Source organism: Nansenia antarctica (assembly GCF_963989245.1).
Source record: "Nansenia antarctica genome assembly, chromosome: 6".
Lineage (NCBI taxonomy): Eukaryota > Metazoa > Chordata > Actinopteri > Argentiniformes > Microstomatidae > Nansenia > Nansenia antarctica.
In genome coordinates, this window is record NC_137676.1 from 22,987,228 (window position 1) to 23,006,235 (window position 19,008).

Here is a 19,008-nt window from a genome sequence, read left to right on the forward strand (position 1 = left end):
ATTACCACATGATACCATCAAACTATTAACTGCTCTAATTCTAATGCAAGGATGAGAACTTAAAAGATATGAATTGTATATATGATAACCTCATCTCATCTAGACAGGTGGCTACTTTCTAAGATGATCCAGCTATTAAAATGATCATTTGGGGATACACTGTGACTATAACTGAAAGGACCACATCTAGATGACTCGGTCAACAGTCGAACTGATGAATGATAGAATGGTGGTCTCTGACTATGGAGCACAGACACACGTCACCTTGACTTAGGAATCTGTGACATACTTCAGCCCAAGGCTAGGCTAGGCTAACCTCTGCGTCTTTAAAGCCGGCTGGTATGAACGAATGGTATGAGGTTATGCATACAGGACACATTCATGTTTGACAACAGAACAGTTAACTTCCATGTATCCATAAGCCTGCTATACTATATAAACACCAACCCGCAGGTTGCTGAGACTGTCAACTCTGTGTCTGTACTTTAACGCCGGGTTAGCATGAGTAGCTAAGCTAAGCTACCGTCTCGAAGACTACAAGTTAGCTAAGCTAAGTTTAAGGCTGGACTAACAGCACCGACATGCACTTGGCTGGTACAGTTAGTATAGTGAAATTGTACACTTACCTGTCGCAATTATAACATACTAACGTTTATCATACGTCCAGTAAGCCATGTGGTGTCTAATTGTCTCCGTTACGTTAGCCCAAAGTCTCATAATAATTGGACTGACTGTCGTGACACAACCTATGCCTGCGTTCGTAAATTCGCTCTGAGAGCGCCGGGTTCAAAGTCATAAAGAGACCAAGTAATTTGATTGGACAAGAGGCATTCCATGAGTGCTGATCAAATTTCCAAAAGAGGTTTTAATCTCAATGTGACTTCCTGGTAAAAAAAAAAAAAATTTAAAAAAAAAAAAAAACATCGCAGGCAAATCGCAGGCTTTGCGATTAGCTAATCGCATCATTTCAAATCGCGATTTCGATTTAAAATCGATTAATCGTGCAGCCCTAACACACACACACACACGTGCACACACACACACACACACACACGCACAATCACACACACTCACACACGTACACACACACACACACACACACACACACACACACACACACACACACACACCTGAACACACACACACACGCACCCCAGAACACACAGACTAATAGTGGGTGGCAATATTGGTCTCATATCATATGTAACATTGTGTGGCATTATAACATATTTCTGTTCAGTCAATTATTTGAAGTCTTGGTTGATTCAACATTCAAAATCAATATGAATTAAATCACCTGCAATTCAATATTTTCCAGTCACTCCTTTGTAAACAGGCCATGTGATTTCTCTGCTATCACAGATAATGTACACATACTGTACAATACTGTACACACAATACCCTCAAGCAAGGTTATCACAACATATCATATGATTTCATTATATTGCAGCTACTGTATCGGTTACTCAATGTATTTTATTATTAGTGATATAGTATTACTATATTATTATTATGAGTGATATAGTATTACTATATTATTATTATTATTAGTGATATAGTATGACTATATTATTCTTATTCTTATAGTGATATAGTAATCGATGGTCCCCATGCTCTCTCAATGAAACAACAGAGACAGACCCAGATCCACTCAGATCTACTCAGATCTACTCAAAGCATCATTGTCTTCAATAGACAAAGGGATCTGCTGCACCTGACACACACGCACGCACGCACGTACACACACACACACACACGCACACACACACACGCACACACACACGCACACGCGCCAACACACACACGCACACACACACACACACACACACACACACACACACACACACACACACGCACGCACTGCGCAGTACTCTCTCTGACCACCGGGTGGCGATGTAGCCGTGGAGGCGCTGTTCAACCACCGAGGTGGTTTTATTGGAGTGGTAATGTTGTAATGGCCAGCACTGCTCGGAAGTCAGACCGACGAGGCGTGGAGAGCTGGTCTGATAACTTTCCACACTGATTCCGCCTCGATACACTAATCAATACTAATTAATTGATTGGAACAGAATGGAAAGAATAATTATTGTAATTCGATAACCTTACTGTAGTAATTCAATAGCAGCGTTTCCTTTTTGGGAACACTGAGTGAGAATTCGTAACTTTTATGTTTCGTAGCCTACTAGAAATAGAAACCGCAGTGAATGAATATATGGTGTGTGTGTGTGTGTGCTGTAGTTTAATATGATTAGTCTACTTAGTGACTATCTATGCACCGCCCGTCCACACGTTGTGGCTGACAACAATTTATTACGCCACAATCGGTCCGTCTGAAACTTTTTTTGTATAAACTGCGATCGGAAGATTAAGATTAAAGTAGTCGGTCATCGAATAACGTTCAGAGCACCCGTAGGACGCCTTGGTGCCCTAGGAGTCAAGTCCCCTTGGCTGCCATCGTAGGAGAGCTCTTACGTAGTTACGTGCAGCTGAGAGTTCCGCTCGAGCTAACGTGAGCTTTCAAACAGACCCCAGCTGGATTAGCCCCGCCCACATCACACAATAGCCCCGCCCACATCACACAATAGCCCCGCCCACATCACACGGCTCACCGGAACTGTGGGCGGGGCCGGCAGCTCATGATTATTGATGTTGTTAGAGAGTGAGATCATTGAGAGAGAGAGAGAGAGAGAGAGAGAGAGAGAGAGAGAGAGAGAGAGAGAGAGAGAGAGAGAGAGAGAGAGAGAGAGAGAGAGAGAGAGAGAGAGAGAGAGAGAGAGAGAGAGAGAGAGAGAGAGAGAGAGAGAGAGAGAGAGAGAGAGAGAGAGAGAGAGAGAGAGAGAGAGAGAGAGAGAGAGAGAGAGAGAGAGAGAGAGAGAGAGAGAGAGAGAGACCTCCCTGTACACTAGAATACAAAGTTACAGTCGGGCTCCGGACATAATGCGGCGGCCAACATGAGCCGACAGCAGCAGCAGCAGCAGGGCGGGAAGGGAGTCGTCTTGACCGGGTACATCAGCAACAGCGACTCGCTGTTACCGCCGGCCTCGGGGGGGAACAGTGTCGAGGACAACGACTCTTCATTGCTGAGGTGAGAGAGAGAGCGAGAGAGAGCTGTGTGTCTTTACTGTGTCCGTCGCCGAAGTGTTGAAGGCAGCTGTACGGTGAGAAAGTGCAAAGGTCCACCGGTTGTCCCGCATAATAAAGTGGCCGACTGATAGACAGTTGTCACATTCTAACCTCTGACTGTCTGCGCGTCTCCAAGCTGCTGACGACTTCTCCATATGCCGTGTCATTGTTTACGACCCCGAGACTGTGAGACTGTCGAGGTCCTTAGAAAACCAGGCGAATTTTTTTGGGGGTTGAAACGAACCAGAAAACAATCAACAAAACAACCCAAAATACAACAACAACAACAACAACAACAACAACATCATACGAATACTTGTGTCATCTGTTACTTATATGAGTAGCCAATACAGTACAGAATGGTGATCTGTACGTGGGAAACACTGTTATGCTAAAGCCTCTGTACCAAAACTGCCACTGAAACCCAAAGGCAACAGAAAATAGATGTTCTATTTGATCATAATACAAACAAGTATTTGTTCTGTACATATTTACAACTGTATACATCAACATTCTTCATCGTCACACAGAGAGAGAGAGAGAGGCTGTCTTTCTCTCACACACGCGCACGTACAACACACCCCCCCCCCCCACCCACACACACACACACAAAGCCAGTGTGAAATGTGATGCTGTTGTTCCGAGGGCTATTGAAGGAGGAGAGGCCATCTGTAGCGTCTACAGCTGCGGTCTGGGAGGTGACCTGCAGGCTGCATTGGCTGCAGGCTGCAGCTGCGGTCTGGGGGGTGACCTGCAGGCTGCGTTGGCTGCAGGCTGCAGCTGCGGTCTGGGAGGTAACCTGCAGGCTGCAGCTGCGGCGGTCCGCGGGGGAGCAGGCGGTGTCCTGGGGTCCCGGGGTCCCCGTCAGCCAGCCGGGCCGGGAGGAGGAGGGGGAGGGGGTCCCCAGTTGCCGTGGCGACGGCCAGGAGAAAGGGGTCCCCGGTGGCGGTGGCGGTAACCGTGGCGACGGCCGCGGAGAGGGGCTAGGGTGGTCCGACTCCTGCCGCAGAGGCTGTGTGGGACGCCCCGGTCCACTGGTCTGTACCCCCCCGGGCACGGGGTGTGTGTGTGTTTGGGTGGGTGTGGGTGGCTATAGGGGAGGCTGGCAGAGGTAGAAATCGGAGGCCGGGGCTCGTTGGAATGCACTCCACTGCGTGGTTGGTTCCTCTGCGTGGTTGGTTCCGCTGCGTGGTTGGTTCCACGTCCAGTTTTGCTTCTTTTTTTCCAGGTTATTTCTAGTGTTGTTCCGATACCATTTTTTGATCCCGATACCGATACCGATACCTGACCGTGCAGTACTTGCCGATACCGAGTACCGATCCGATACCGGTTTTTGAAAAGGAAAAAAAAAAAAAAAAAAAAAACTTTTTTTTTTGGAGCCGCATACTCACCTCGATGTAAAATTATTGCTAACACTTAGTCTGGCACTGCTCAAAACCTTTGTAAAACAGGAAAAAATACCAACAGAGAGTGAATACTATAGAACTTTTTTTTATTGTCTACCTGGTATGGTGACAAGAAAATCAACCCCTTATAAAACCTGAAATGTGGCTCTCACAGATGCCAATCAGTGCAATATCCATTTAAGATATAAAACAGTCGTAGTAGTAGTGCAACAGCAAGTGAACATTTACAAACAAAATAACTTTAGTACTTTAAAAAAAAAAAAAAAAAAAAAAAAAAAAAATCGGATTTTTTTTTTGTTAGTACTCGCCGATACCGATACCAGCATTTTTGTGCGTATCGGTGGCCATGCCGATACTAGTATCGGTATCGGAACAACACTAGTTATTTCTCAGTCTGGGGTTTTCTATGCAGTCTGTGTTCTTGTTTTCATACCGTTCCCTTACTCCCTTCCATGCGTTACCATGAGCCCCGTACTCCGCTGTCTACCTCCAGCAGCCTCCCCTGGTGTGTGTCTGAGGTCTGCAGTAGGGGGCTCCATAGAGGCATGGGTGTGTCAGTGGGGGGGGTCTGGGGGACAGGACAGGTGTATGATTATACCACGTCTAATAGTGTATAATATATATATATATATATATATACATAGTATAAACATAACATATATAGTATACAACATATATAGTATACAACATAACATATAGTATACAACATAACATATATAGTATACAACATAACATATAGTACAACATAACATATTTAAGCAATATCACACGAGAGGGAGTGTGTTATACTGAATATCAGCACGGCTGTGACAGACCGAAGACAATCACAGCCGTGCTGATATTCATTATAACACACGACCTCGAGTGTGATATTGCTTTTATACAACAGTTCTACAGCGCAATTTATTAGTTAACAGTAATAAGTGACAACAGATTATGATTTGTTTGTTTATTTAATCATTTATTTTGTCTCCGTCAAGAAGAAATAGTTCCACAACGGGACTGTTCAACTGGACTGTTGCCTAGTAATCTGAACACAAACTAGCTACTTTGTATCGTGGCTAGCTACTTTGTATCGTGTACATGTATTTGTACATTTCCATGTATTGTGCAACCAGTGAAATATGACTCGGTTGACAGTCGCTTTGGTGGCATGTGTGAATGTGATTCAGAGTCAGACCAGTTGACATCTGACAGCACGCTGCTCCATCGTTTTCTAGTGTGCACATTATAGTCAAATATCAACATAAGTCAACTCTCTAACAATGAATACGGTGAGGTATCCAGTAGTACACAGTCTATTCTAGCACAAGCAATTGAATCAGACGCGCCTCTTGAACTCACACTACAAATGTCCGGAGGTTAGAACAGCAGTACGATGGCGCAGGTCCGCTCTACAATGTAGTCTAATTAACGGTCATTTAGAACACCTGTGCGGCGGAGTGATACGTATAGTTAAAAGTCCCAGTGCTGTTATACTATATATCGTAACTCATGGAATGCCTCTTGTCCAATCAAATTACTTGGTCGGAACTAACTGTTGTATAAATAGTATACAACATATACTGGCCTGGCATGGTGGCATGGGGCGGACAATGGCTTTTGGTGCAGCTGGTGTGTGTGTGTGTGTGTATGTGTGTGTATCAGCCAGCTGGTGGGGGGTACAGAGTAGGGGTCTGTGGGCTGTTACCAGAGGGTTGCAATGGCGTGGAGAATGGGTGTTAGAAGAGCTACTGGCATCTGCCTGTCTTTGTGTGTGTGTGTGTGTGTGTGTGTCTCATGTAGTCTCCTGTGCCAGCCTACCAGTTGGTGCTGCAGCTGCACCTTTGCAGACAGACGGACGGACGGAGGGACGGGCGGGCGGACGGACTGACAGACGGACAGACAGACATTCATTGATAAGGGACAGACAGACAGACAGACAGACACATACAGACACACTACCCTCTGAAGACAAACTAACTATATTTATAGTACTCAATTTGTTGGAATAATGCACAAGCTAATTTAGTGTGGGTCTTTACACACACCAGGCCCATCCAAACCATGACCCGACCATGTGACCATGTTCTCCTAGGACTGTGTTGGTATGAGACTATAGCACCAGTCAAACGTTTGGACCCACTTTCCCATTCAATTGAATGGTGGAAGTGGAGACACCTGCTTCCCCCTATACTGTGTCTCCTAAGATGTCTACTTCCCTCTATACTGTGTCTCCTAAGATGTCTACTTCCCTCTATACTGTGTCTCCTAACATGTCTACTTCCCTCTATACTGTGTCTCCTAACATGTCTACTTCCCTCTATACTGTGTCTCCTAACATGTCTACTTCCCTCTATACTGTGTCTCCTAACATGTCTACTTCCCTCTATACTGTGTCTCCTAACATGTCTACTTCCCTCTATACTGTGTCTCCTAACATGTCTACTTCCCCCCTTGTACTGTTTCTCCTGTGTCTATAAAAAAAAACAAAAAAAACTTGGCCCCTGGCCTGAGCTAGATTACTCTTCCTGCTACGACTGGTGGATTGATGATTCACTTGCTTAGTCAAATGTATTGAGTGTAAGTCGCTTTGGATAAAAGCGTGTCAGCTGAATGCCATAAGAGGAAGGAGGTTGGACAGCCTTTGCCACCGGCCTGTGAGATGACTCAGTCTGTCCAGTGTGGAGGTGTAGGGTTATAGATAGGTTATAGGAGGTTGGACAGACGTTGCCACCGGCCTGTGAGACGACTCAGTCTGTCCAGTGTGGAGGTGTAGGGTTATAGATAGGTTATAGGAGGTTGGACAGCCTTTGCCACCGGCCTGTGAGATGACTCAGTCTGTCCAGTGTAAGAGGAAGGAGGTTTGACAGACGTTGCCACCGGCCTGTGAGATGACTCAGTCTGTCCAGTGTAAGAGGAAGGAGGTTGGACAGCCTTTGCCACCGGCCTGTGAGATGACTCAGTCTGTCCAGTGTAAGAGGAAGGAGGTTTGACAGACGTTGCCGCCGGCCTGTGAGATGACTCAGTCTGTCCAGTGTGTAGGTCTGTGAGATGACTCAGTCTGTCCAGTGTGGAGGTCTGTGAGATGACTCAGTCTGTCCAGTGTGGAGGTCTGTGAGATGACTCAGTCTGTCCAGTGTGGAGGTCTGTGAGATGACTCAGTCTGTCCAGTGTGGAGGTGTAGGTGTAGGGTTATAGATAGGTTATAGGAGGTGTGACAGCCTTTGCCACCGGCCTGTGAGATGACTCAGTCTGTCCAGTGTGGAGGCCTGTGAGATGACGCAGTCTGTCCAGTGTGGAGGCCTGTGAGATGACGCAGTCTGTCCAGTGTGGAGGCCTGTGAGATGACTCAGTCTGTCCAGTGTGAGATGACTCAGTCTGTCCAGTGTGAGATGACTCAGTCTGTCCAGTGTGAGATGACTCAGTCTGTCCAGTGTGTAGGTGTAGGTGTAGGGTTATAGATAGGTTATAGGAGGTTGGACAGACTTGGCCACCGGCCTGTGAGATGACTCAGTCTGTCCAGTGTGGAGGTCGGCTGTGGCTCACTCAGTAGAGCCGGAGTCTAATGATCGCAAGATCGGCAGTTTGAATCCCGGCTGGCCACATTTCGAGGAGTCCTTGGGCAAGACACTGTGCCCCAAATTGCTCCCAATGAGCAGGCCGGAGCCTGGCATGGTAGCTTCTAGCTTGCCACCATTGGTGTGTGAATGTGTGTGTGAACGGGTGAATGAGAGGCCGTTGTAAAGTGCTTTGGAATAAGGAGCTATATAAGTCAGTCCATTTATGTAGGATACACATGTCAGCACTGTTGGTGGGCCTGCTTATAGAGGGAGGCTGGTACAGGTAGACATCGGAGGACGGGCTCATTGTAATGCATGGAACGGAATGAGGAACAATATCAACACATGTAATGTTCCTCCTTCCATGCATTTACAATGAGCCCGTCCTCCGATTTCTACCTCCGCCAGCCTCTCCTGGTTGACACTGACCTCTTGTTTTCCAGTCGTGCTGAACCAAAGTTACGGTTCCGTGATAAGACTTGTTCCATTCATCTCAGAGAGAGAAGAGAACTTGGCACTTTTAATTAGTTGATAACACAAAGGTTTGTGTGCTCAGGTACAAAGAGTAGAATACATACAGCTAGGTGTGTAGCTTCAGTTTCAAGGTTACGTGTGTGTGTGTGTGTGTGTGTGTGTGTGTGTGTGTGTGTGTGTGCGTGCGTGTGTGCGCGCGTGTGTGCGCGTGAGTGAGTGATTTTATGATGTCAAATTTTCCAGTAAATATAGTTGCCCAACTGTACATGGTAGGTGTGCTCTAGGCAGGCATTAATAAGCAATTAAACATGGAACTATTTACATAACAGGCCAGGTGTGGGGTGTGAGGCCATATCAACATTTTATTATCCACCATATATATACAGTGAATGGGGAAGTGTGTCCAGACTTTCGACTTCTACTGTATATCATGATTTCCTGTATCAGACGATGTCGGTCATTGCCAGTGTGAGCAGAAATGACTAAACTGCAGGACATTGAGTTAATGTCTACTGTTGACAATGGAGTCTGGTGTCTGTTAGAGGACAATGTCACCATATGCAAATATCACAACATTCCATACTATCTGATCTGCTCAACCCGAGTCAGGTGGTCAGATGGTCAGGACCATACAGGTGTGGTCAGGTGGTCAGGACCATACAGCTGTGGTCAGGTGGTCAGGACCATACAGCTGTGGTCAGGTGGTCAGGACCATACAGCTGTGGTCAGGTGGTCAGGACCATACAGCTGTGGTCAGGTGGTCAGGTGGTCAGGACCATACAGCTGTGGTCAGGTGGTCAGGTGGTCAGGACCATACAGGTGTGGTCAGGTGGTCAGGACCATACAGGTGTGGTCAGGTGGTCAGATGGTCAGGACCATACAAGTGTGGTCAGGTGGTCAGGACCATACAGGTGTGGTCAGGTGGTCAGGTGGTCAGGACCATACAGGTGTGGTCAGGTGGTCAGGACCATACAGGTGTGGTCAGGTGGTCAGGACCATACAGGTGTCTCCAGCCTGTCTGTGTTATTGTTATGATTTCCACAGTCAGGTGACCTGTGTGCGTGTGTGTGTGTGTGTGTCTGTGTCTGTGTCTGTGTCTGTGTCTGTGTCTGTGTCTGTGTCTGTGTCTGTGTCTGTGTCTGTGTGTGCGTGCGTGCGTGCGTGCCCGCGTGTGCGTGCGTGTTTCTCCGATGTTTGTGTATGTGTGTTCTTGCTCTCCACCGTGTGTGTGTGTGTGTGTGTGTGTGTCTGTCTGTGTGTGTCTGTCTGTGTGTGTGTGTGTCTGTGTCTGTGTCTGTGTGTGTGTTAGGGCTGCACGATTTGGGGAAAAAAATCGAATTGCGATTATTTGGACAGATATCGCGATTGCGATTAATTTGCGTTTTTTTTTTTTTAAATAGCAAAAAAAAAAAAAAAAAAAAAGGAAGTTTTTGTAAAGTGTGGCCATATCTCCGGCTAGGAAGGTCGTATCAACGTGCAGTTTGTTTGTACGTCTTCAGGGGACTTAGAGGCTCCCTCCTCTAGCACCCCCACAGCCCGAGCTACGAGTGAAAGAACTAAACTTACATTGGGTTGCTTTAAAGTTGGGTTGCTTTAAAATCAAGCTTCAGATTAAAACATGTGATGGAGCATTACTAACTGACTCAGGTGGTTTGTTTCACACAACCATCTAGGAAAGCTTAATTGGAAGCTGTTTGGAAAAGGGCAGGTACTTTCCAAAAATACGATGCGATGTTGTTGGTGTGCGTTCATTGACGTTGACGTTCATTGTTGACGTTCATTGTTGACGTTCATTGACGACGTTCATTGACGTTGACGTTCATTGACGTTGAATCCGACGCGCTGTATGACGTATCCCATACGGGTAGTGGTGGTCTAGTGAGTTGGACTTGTGATCGAAAGGTTGTGTGAGTTCAAATCCCGCCTGAAACCACACCACTACTAGTGTGCCCTTGAGTAAGGCACTTAGCCCTCAGTTACTCCAGGGGGAATGTCCCTGTAATTCGTAATTGTAAATCGCTTTGGATTAAAAGCGTCTGCTAAATAGCAAAAAAAAAATAAAAAATCGCAGGCAAATCGCAGGCTTTGCGAATAGCTAATCGCATCATTTCAAATCGCGATTTCGATTTAAAATCGATTAATCGTGCGGCCCTAGTGTGTGTGTGTATGCGCGTTTTGATCATTTTTCCATTGACACGGCACACACACTTCCTCTTACACTTCCTGTTGGAAATAATCCTCCAGCTGCAGTCGACAGCCTCGTCCAAGTGTCCCGTCACCGCGGTCTCCCCAGTCTGGCCAATCACGGGTCACGTGACCATGTTGACCACAGAACTTCCACTCCTCAGTTCTAGAATGGCCCCCGTTCCCATGGTGATGGAGTGCTGGGGGTCAGTGAGGGGCAGGGAACATGACTTCTGTTCCCCATATGTTGATGAACCAGGAGAGGAGAGAAGAGGAGAGGAGAGGAGAGAAGAGGAGGAGAGGAGGGGAGAGGAGATGGGAGGAGAGGAGAGGAGGAGAGGAGAAGAGAAGAGAGGAGATAGGAGAGGAGATAGGAGAGGGGAGAGGAGAGGAGAGGAGAGGAGAGGAGAGGAGAGGAGAGGAGAGGAGAGGAGAGGAGATGGGAGAGGAGAGGAGATGGGAGAGGAGAAGAGATGGGAGAGGAGGGGAGGGGAGGGGAGAGGAGAGGAGGGGAGAGGAGAGGAGATGGAAGAGGAGAAGAGGGAGGGGAGGAGAGAGGAGGGGAGGGGAGGGGAGGGGAGAAGAGAGGAGAGGAGGGGGAGAGAAGGGGAGAGGAGAGGAGGGGGAGAGGCGAGGAGATGGGAGAGGAGAGGAGAGGGGGGGAAGGAGGAGAAGAGGAGAGGAGATGGGAGGGGAGAAGAGATGGGAGAGGAGAGGAGATGGGAGGGGAGAGGAGAGGAGAGAGGAGGGGAGGGGAGAAGAAGAGGAGAGGAGAGGAGAGGAGAGGAGAAGAGAAGAGAGGAGAGGAGAGGGGAGGGGAGGGAAGGAGGAGAAGAGAGGAAAGGAGAGGAGAGGAGAGGAGAGGAGGAGGCCAGTCAGAAGTGATGTTCTCCAGGCTGCAGTAACATCATGTTTTACTTCCTTGGCTACTAGATGCTAAAAGGCTTCTAGAACATTCTCCCCATACACGGAACGCCACACGCTGCATTCCACGGCCAGGACTGTTGGGGTTGCCGTAGCAACCGACACGCGCAGTGGTTAATGCTACAGCCTGCTAGCGTAGCGTGATACAGGCCTGTGCTACACCCTGCTCTGTGATTGGTGCAGGGCAGGAATGTTCATAGTGAGTTAAGTCTCACTTGATTGCTCGAGCGTTTGATTGACAGGTCAGGAAGTGCTGAGTCTCAGAAGACCACCGGCTTTGGCCCGCACACACGCACGCGCACACACACACACACACACACACACACACACACACACACGCACACACACACACACACACACACACACACCTTGTACGTACTAGAAATGTCCACTCCTCTACACTGGTCATTTAGGGTTAGGGTTAGGAGAGGGTGTCAGTGTGTGTGTGTATATGTGATTGTGTGTGTGTGTGTGTGTGTGTGTGTGTGTGTGTGTGTATAAGTGAGTGTGTCTGTGTGTGTGTGTGTGTGTGTGTGTGTGTGTGTGTGTGTCTGTCTGTGTGTGTGTGTGTGTATATGTGTATATGTGTGTGTATATGTGTGTGTATATGTGTGTGTGTGTGTGTGTGTATATGTGAGTGTGTGTGTGTGTGTGTATATGTGAGTGTGTGTGTGTGAACGACAGAGAAAGTCTTGTTTCCTTCTTTGTCCAGTTTGTCACTCCTGGCTCCAGTGAGATAGTTGACCTTTCAGTATGAATGGAGCTGGCTAGAAGTGTTTCCTTGTCTCTAGGAGACTAGGAGACGAGGGAGGTTGTGTTTCCTTGTCCCTAGGAGACTAGGATACTAGGAGACGAGGGAGGTTGTGTTTCCTTGTCCCTAGGAGACTAGGAGACGAGGGAGGTTGTGTTTCCTTGTCCCTAGGAGACTAGGAGACTAGGAGACGAGGGAGGTTGTGTTTCCTTGTCCCTAGGAGACTAGGAGACTAGGATACTAGGAGACGAGGGAGGTTGTGTTTCCTTGTCCCTAGGAGACTAGGAGACGAGGGAGGTTGTGTTTCCTTGTCCCCAGGAGACTAGGAGACGAGGGAGCTTGTGTTTCCTTGTCCCTAGGAGACTAGGAGACTAGGAGATGAGGGAGGTTGTGTTTCCTTGTCCCTAGGAGACTAGGAGATGTTGGGGGTACTGGGGGCTGTGGGACAGGGAAGTCAGTGTTTACATGTCTGTCTGTGGGAATGGAACACTCACAACATAACAACACCTTCCCCCTCCCTCTCTCTCTCTCTCTCTCTCTCTCTCTCTCTCTCTCTCTCTCTCTCTCTCTCTCTCCCTCCCTCTCTCTCCCCCTCTTCCTCTCTCTCTCTCTCTCTGGGTTCCAGTTTGTTTATGTTCTATTTCCCACCCCCACAGTTCAAATGTCAGTTCCTTATTCTAGTTCCTTCCTGTGAGGAGACGGACCGAACATCTGTTGTTCAATACCTCTCTACTCCCTGTGTTAACTGTCTGTGTGCAGACACACATGTCTGCTGCTGTGTGTCTAATGTGTGTCTGCTGCTGTGTGTCTGATACTGTATGTCTGCTGCTGTGCTTCTGCTGCGTGCGTGCGTGCGTTAGGGATGGACGGTTTTTCGGTTATACCGAAAACCGGGGTTTATAAAAATAGAAACGTTTTTTTATCAAAACCGTCTGAAACCGTTTTATTTTTATTTTATTTTTAATTTTTTATTTTTTAGAAGAATAAAATAGAATAAGAATAAAACTGGAACATGTCACATGTTTGTCGTGTGTGAAAATAACAATGATACAGTCTGAATCTGCTGCGCAATGAGTGAGAGGTTTGGTCAGTTGTGAAGAATAACTGAGGATTAATATCTAATTGGGATTATATTTAAGGGTAACGAATCACTCTATGGGAAAGATAGTTGCCTTCAGTTATTGGTAGATAGGAAAGTTTTTTTACAATTACTCGCTTACATTTAATAAGATCATTTTCGCTGCTCTCTGTAAAGCGCATTGGGTCACTTTTGTGAGAAATGCACTATAGAAATAAAATGTGATTTGATTTTATATCAATCAATCAATCAAACTTTATTTATGTTCTATAGCACAAATCATGCATTGAATGTAACTCCAAGTGCAGTATTTACTAAACCACAATATAATAAAACAAGAGCTATACGGATCAAGAGTGTTTGTGCACAGCGCCACTGTGTGTGAAGGCGCTACTGAAAGTGATGACAGAACGCATGTCTCAGAAGATACACGGTCACTTAGTGACGCAAAGGTAGTTCTGTATTTATCGCTATCTGTATTAGTACATTTATTTTACAAGCTCTATTTTGACAGCTCTACCATGGGCACTTTTATTTTGATGGGGCATTCTTTGTTGATTGACTTACGACAGTTCAGGACGAGTCCGTCTCGCGGCATGTGGTTTTTATGAAAAGCTTTAAGTATGTTCACTGCATAATTCTAAGTCTAATATTTCAGTGATTATTGAGCAGTATTCAAATATTTAAATACATTGAGCAGCAGCTGAAACTTTGTCTAAGAACCAAGATATTGAGAAAGCAGTTCATTCAATGAAGACGCTGTTCCAAGAGATGATCTTCCGTGCAGGCGTGCACCCTGGATCAGCGGAGCTGCTGTGTTAAGTGTTCATGTGTTTTCTTGTATGGTGTAGCTTACAAAAGTCTGCCTTTCCACTTATTTGTGAAACTAAGTAGCCTAAATGTGTTGCGACTGTGCTTACGGTGTTTTAATGGTGTTCGACATGAGTGTATTGTAGCAGTAGGGCTCAATTATTTGAAATTGGCGCTCTTTTTTTTATTATTATTATTTTTATTTATTTTTTTAAATGTATTTTTCGGTTAACTGGAAAACCCCGGTTTTAGTCTTTGACGGTTTTTCGGTTTCAATAATTGGAAACCGTCCATCCCTAGCGTGCGTGCGTGTGTGTGTGTGTGTGCATGTCTGTATGTCTGTGTGTGTGTGTGCGTGTCTGTGTGTGTGCATGTGTGTGTGTGTGTGTGTGTGTCTGCTATGTGTCTGCTGTGTGTCTGCTGCTGTGTGTCTGCTGTGTGTCTGCTGTGTGTCTGCTGTTGTGTGTCTGCTGTGTGTGTCTGCTGCTGTGTGTCTGCTGTGTGTCTGCTGCTGTGTGTGTCTGCTGTGTGTCTGCTGCTGTGTGTCTGCTGCTGTGTGTCTGCTGTGTGTCTGCTGTGTGTCTGCTGTGTGTGTCTGCCGTGTGTCTGCTGCTGTGTGTCTGCTGTGTGTCTGCTGTGTGTCTGCTGCTGTGTGTCTGCTGTGTGTTTGCTGCTGTGTGTCTGCTGTGTGTGTCTGCTGTGTGTCTGCTGCTGTGTGTCTGCTGTGTGTCTGCTGTGTGTGTCTGCTGTGTGTCTGCTGCTGTGTGTCTGCTGTGTGTCTGCTGCTGTGTGTCTGATGTGTGTGTCTGCTGCTGTGTGTCTGCTGTGTGTCTGCTGCTGTGTGTCTGCTGTGTGTCTGCTGCTGTTTGTCTGCTGTGTCTGCTGTGTGTCTGCTGCTGTGTGTCTGCTGCTGTGCGTCTGCTGTGCGTCTTGTGTGTGTCTGCTGTGTGTATGCTGTGTGTCTGCTGCTGTGTGTCTGCTGCTGTGTGTCTGCTATGTGTCTGCTGCTGTGTGTCTGCTGTGTGTCTGCTGCTGTGTGTCTGCTGACGCCAGACAATACAGTCTCTGCTGGCCCAACACGTTTTCACAGGCCTCAGACAAGCCTCTCCTGTCCTCCCCAGTCCTCCAACACCCTCCCCTGTCCTCCCCAGTCCTCTCTGTGTCTGCTGTGTGTCTGCTGTGTGTCTGCTGTGTGTCTGCTGCTGTGTCTGCTGCTGTGTGTCTGCTGTGTGTCTGCTGTGTGTCTGCTGTGTGTCTGCTGTTGTGTGTCTGCTGTGTGTCTGCTGTGTGTTTCTGCTGCTGTATGTCTGCTGTGTGTCTGCTGTGTGTCTGCTCTGTGTCTGCTACTGTGTGTCTGCTGTGTGTCTGCTGCTGTGTGTCTGCTGTGTGTCTGCTGCTGTGTGTCTGCTGTCTGTCTGCTGTGTGTCTGATGTGTGTCTGCTGTTTGTCTGCTGTGTGTCTGCTGTGTGTCTGCTGCTGTGTGTCTGCTGCTGTGTGTCTGCTGCTGTGTGTCTGCTGCTGTGTGTCTGCTGCTGTGTGTCTGCTGTGTGTCTGCTCTGTGTCTGCTGCTGTGTGTCTGCTGTGTGTCTGCTGCTGTGTGTCTGCTGTGTGTCTGCTGCTGTGTGTCTGCTGCTGTGTGTCTGCTCTGTGTCTGCTGCTGTGTGTCTGCTGCTGTGTGTCTGCTCTGTGTCTGCTGCTGTGTGTCTGCTGTGTGTCTGCTGTGTGTCTGCTGCTGTGTGTCTGCTGTGTGTCTGCTGCTGTGTGTCTGCTGCTGTGTGTCTGCTCTGTGTCTGCTGCTGTGTGTCTGCTGCTGTGTGTCTGCTGCTGTGTGTCTGCTCTGTGTCTGCTGCTGTGTGTCTGCTGTGTGTCTGCTGTGTGTCTGCTGCTGTGTGTCTGCTGTGTGTCTGCTGTGTGTCTGCTGTGTGTCTGCTGCTGTGTGTCTGCTGTGTGTCTGCTGTGTGTCTGCTGTGTGTCTGCTGTGTGTCTGCTGTGTGTCTGCTGCTGTGTGTCTGCTGTGTGTCTGCTCTGTGTCTGCTGCTGTGTGTCTGCTGCTGTGTGTCTGCTGTGTGTCTGCTGTGTGTCTGCTGTGTGTCTGCTGCTGTGTGTCTGCTGTGTGTCTGCTGTGTGTCTGCTGTGTGTCTGCTGCTGTGTGTCTGCTGCTGTGTGTTTGCTGTGTGTGTCTGCTGTGTGTCTGCTGCTGTGTGTCTGCTGTGTGTTTGCTGTGTGTGTCTGCTGTGTGTCTGCTGTGTGTCTGCTGTGTGTCTGCTGTGTGTCTGCTGTGTGTCTGCTGCTGTGTGTCTGCTGTGTGTCTGCTGTGTGTGTCTGCTGCTGTGCGTCTGCTGTGTGTCTGCTGTAGGGGTGGGCAAACGATCAACATTTTTTGTTCGATAATCGTAACGAATTAACGATCAATTATCGATTAATCAATAAGGTTTTTTTTCATAAAAAAATAAAAAATAAAAACTAGGGCAGAAATAACAAACATGTTTTCCTTGGGGAAAAAACTTTATTTGTGTTGCTTGCTATTGCAGAATTGCACAATGCACACATTCATTCATTCACATTAACTAGACACTACAGTCAGATAACAATCCTCTTAAACAAGGCAGTGAGTAGCCTAAATTGTTTAACTTAAAAACACATTTTACATTATAAATAAAAATATAGAAAATAAGTAACTCACCATAGGAGCAGTAAAAAAAACAGTTACTCACAAATAGGAGGATGACTGAAAACGTTAGTGTCCTTAAGAGCGTCCAACTCAGTGAAGATGGAAGGCCCTATCCCACTGGCTGGAGGAGATGAGGCCATGCCGCCCGACTCTGAGGAGGACGAAGGAGCCCCAGCAGGAGCACCTGCTCCGGTCAGCGCCATGGCACAGCTCCTCGGGGAGCAATACGTAGCGCATTTCGATGCGCCTGGTTATAGAACGTCGCGATGGAACAGGATATGCTGGCTCGACTATTTGCATCAGCGCACGAAATCCTCTACCCTCAACAAAACTGAGCGGCAGAATATCTGTTTCAATTAATTTGCTGATGGCCATCGTTATTTTCTCTTCTCGTTGTGCATCACACTTCCCGCGTATAAGATGAGGCATGATGGAGGGCTGAGAAGTACAAGGTAGCGATAGCGAAGGAGCAGTCAGGGTCGGGTGTGCGGCTTGCAGGTGGTATTTCATCGGGGTCGTCATCGTATTATATTTATAGGTCACTGCGCAGTGTTTGCAATGAACAAGGTCGCCTTTCAGATCAAAATGCTCCCACACCAAGCTTCGTTTCGCTCGCTTCGCCATTTTCCAAGCAGTGTGTGTTTTACCGCACAGCTGATTAATCAATTGAACATGCAAGGTGCCTTTCAGGAAGTAGTGGAGATCGCGCACCTATTACTGGAGGTCAGGTTACACTAACGTACGGGAACTTCCGTCATGCCGTACTGCGTTGTGAAATTCAATGCGAAGGCAAATGCAAAGTTCATTTCTCACACATAACGTGGACAAACTCATTTCCATTATTATTATTATTATTAAAAATATATATATAAATAATAATATTAACGATTATCGAGCAAAATATTTTGTGATCGACCAAGACCTTATCGATCAATTAATCGATCATCGATCATCGATGCCCACCCCTAGTCTGCTGTGTGTCTGCTGTGTGCCTGCTGTGTGTCTGCTGCTGTGTGTCTGCTGTGTGTCTGCTGCTGTGTGTCTGCTGTGTGTCTGCTGCTGTGTGTCTGCTGACGCCAGACAATACAGTCTCTGCTGGCCCAACACGTTTTCACAGGCCTCAGACAAGCCTCTCCTGTCCTCCCCAGTCCTCCAACACCCTCCCCTGTCCTCCCCAGTCCTCTCCTGCCCTCCCCTGTCCTCCCCAGTCCTCTCCTGCCCTCCCCAGTCCCCCCCAGTCCTCCCCTGCCCCCCCAGTCCTTTCCTGCCCTCCCCAGTCCTCTCCTGCCCTCCCCAGTCCTCCCCAGTCCTCTCCTGTCCTCCCCAGTCCTTTCCTGCCCTCCCCAGTCCTCCCCTGTCCTCCCCAGTTATTTTAGTCACAGTAAAGCATCCTGGCAGACGACCGGAGGTGGTGGGGAGGGAGGGGGAGGGAGGGAGGCAGAGCCGTCCTGACTCACTGCCCTTCCCAAAATCCCTCCTCTCTCTCTCTCTCTCTCTCTCTCTCTCTCTCTCTCTCTCTCTCTCTCTCTCTCTCTCTCTCTCTCTCCTCTGTACTCTCCAAACCCGGTCTTACCTCATCTCCACTGACTGAGTCACTGCTCCTCTCCCCAAGTTCTCTCTCTCTCCCTGCCTCTCCCCAAGTTCTCTCTCTCTCCCTGCCTCTCCCCAAGTCTTCTCTCTCTCCCTGTCTCTCCCCAAGTCCTCTCTCTCTCCCTGTCTCTCCCCAAGTCCTCTCTGTCTCTGCCTCCATCTCCCCAAGTCCTCTCTGTCTCTGCCTCCATCTCCCCAAATCCTCTCTCTCTCTCTCTCTCTCTCTCTCTCTCTCTCTCTCTCTCTCTCTCTCTCTCTCTCTCTCTCTCTCTCTCTCTCTCTCTCTCTCTGCCTTCCCCAGTCCACCATAACACTGCAGTGTAACCTTAACCAGGGTTTGACGCTTACCTTTTCCCCAGGTAGCACTGTGCTACCATGTCAAAACATTTAGTAGCACACCAAGAATTTCAGTAGCACAATGAAAATTGCGCAATTTTCGTATGACGACAACAAAT

General features: G+C 47.7%; 1 protein-coding gene across 1 annotated transcript in view; it reads left to right on the plus strand.

Moving 5' to 3' along the window:
- Nucleotides 1-2,856: 2,856 nt before the first annotated feature.
- Nucleotides 2,857-19,008, plus strand: part of arhgap18 (Rho GTPase activating protein 18) — a gene marked incomplete at its 3' end in the record, with an annotated part of 50,814 nt that continues 34,662 nt past the window's right edge. The window contains exon 1 of the mRNA XM_080534305.1: nucleotides 2,857-3,085. Coding sequence (XP_080390431.1) covers nucleotides 2,952-3,085 — 134 coding nt within the window. The 5' untranslated portion in view covers nucleotides 2,857-2,951. The remainder of the gene's footprint in view (nucleotides 3,086-19,008) is intronic.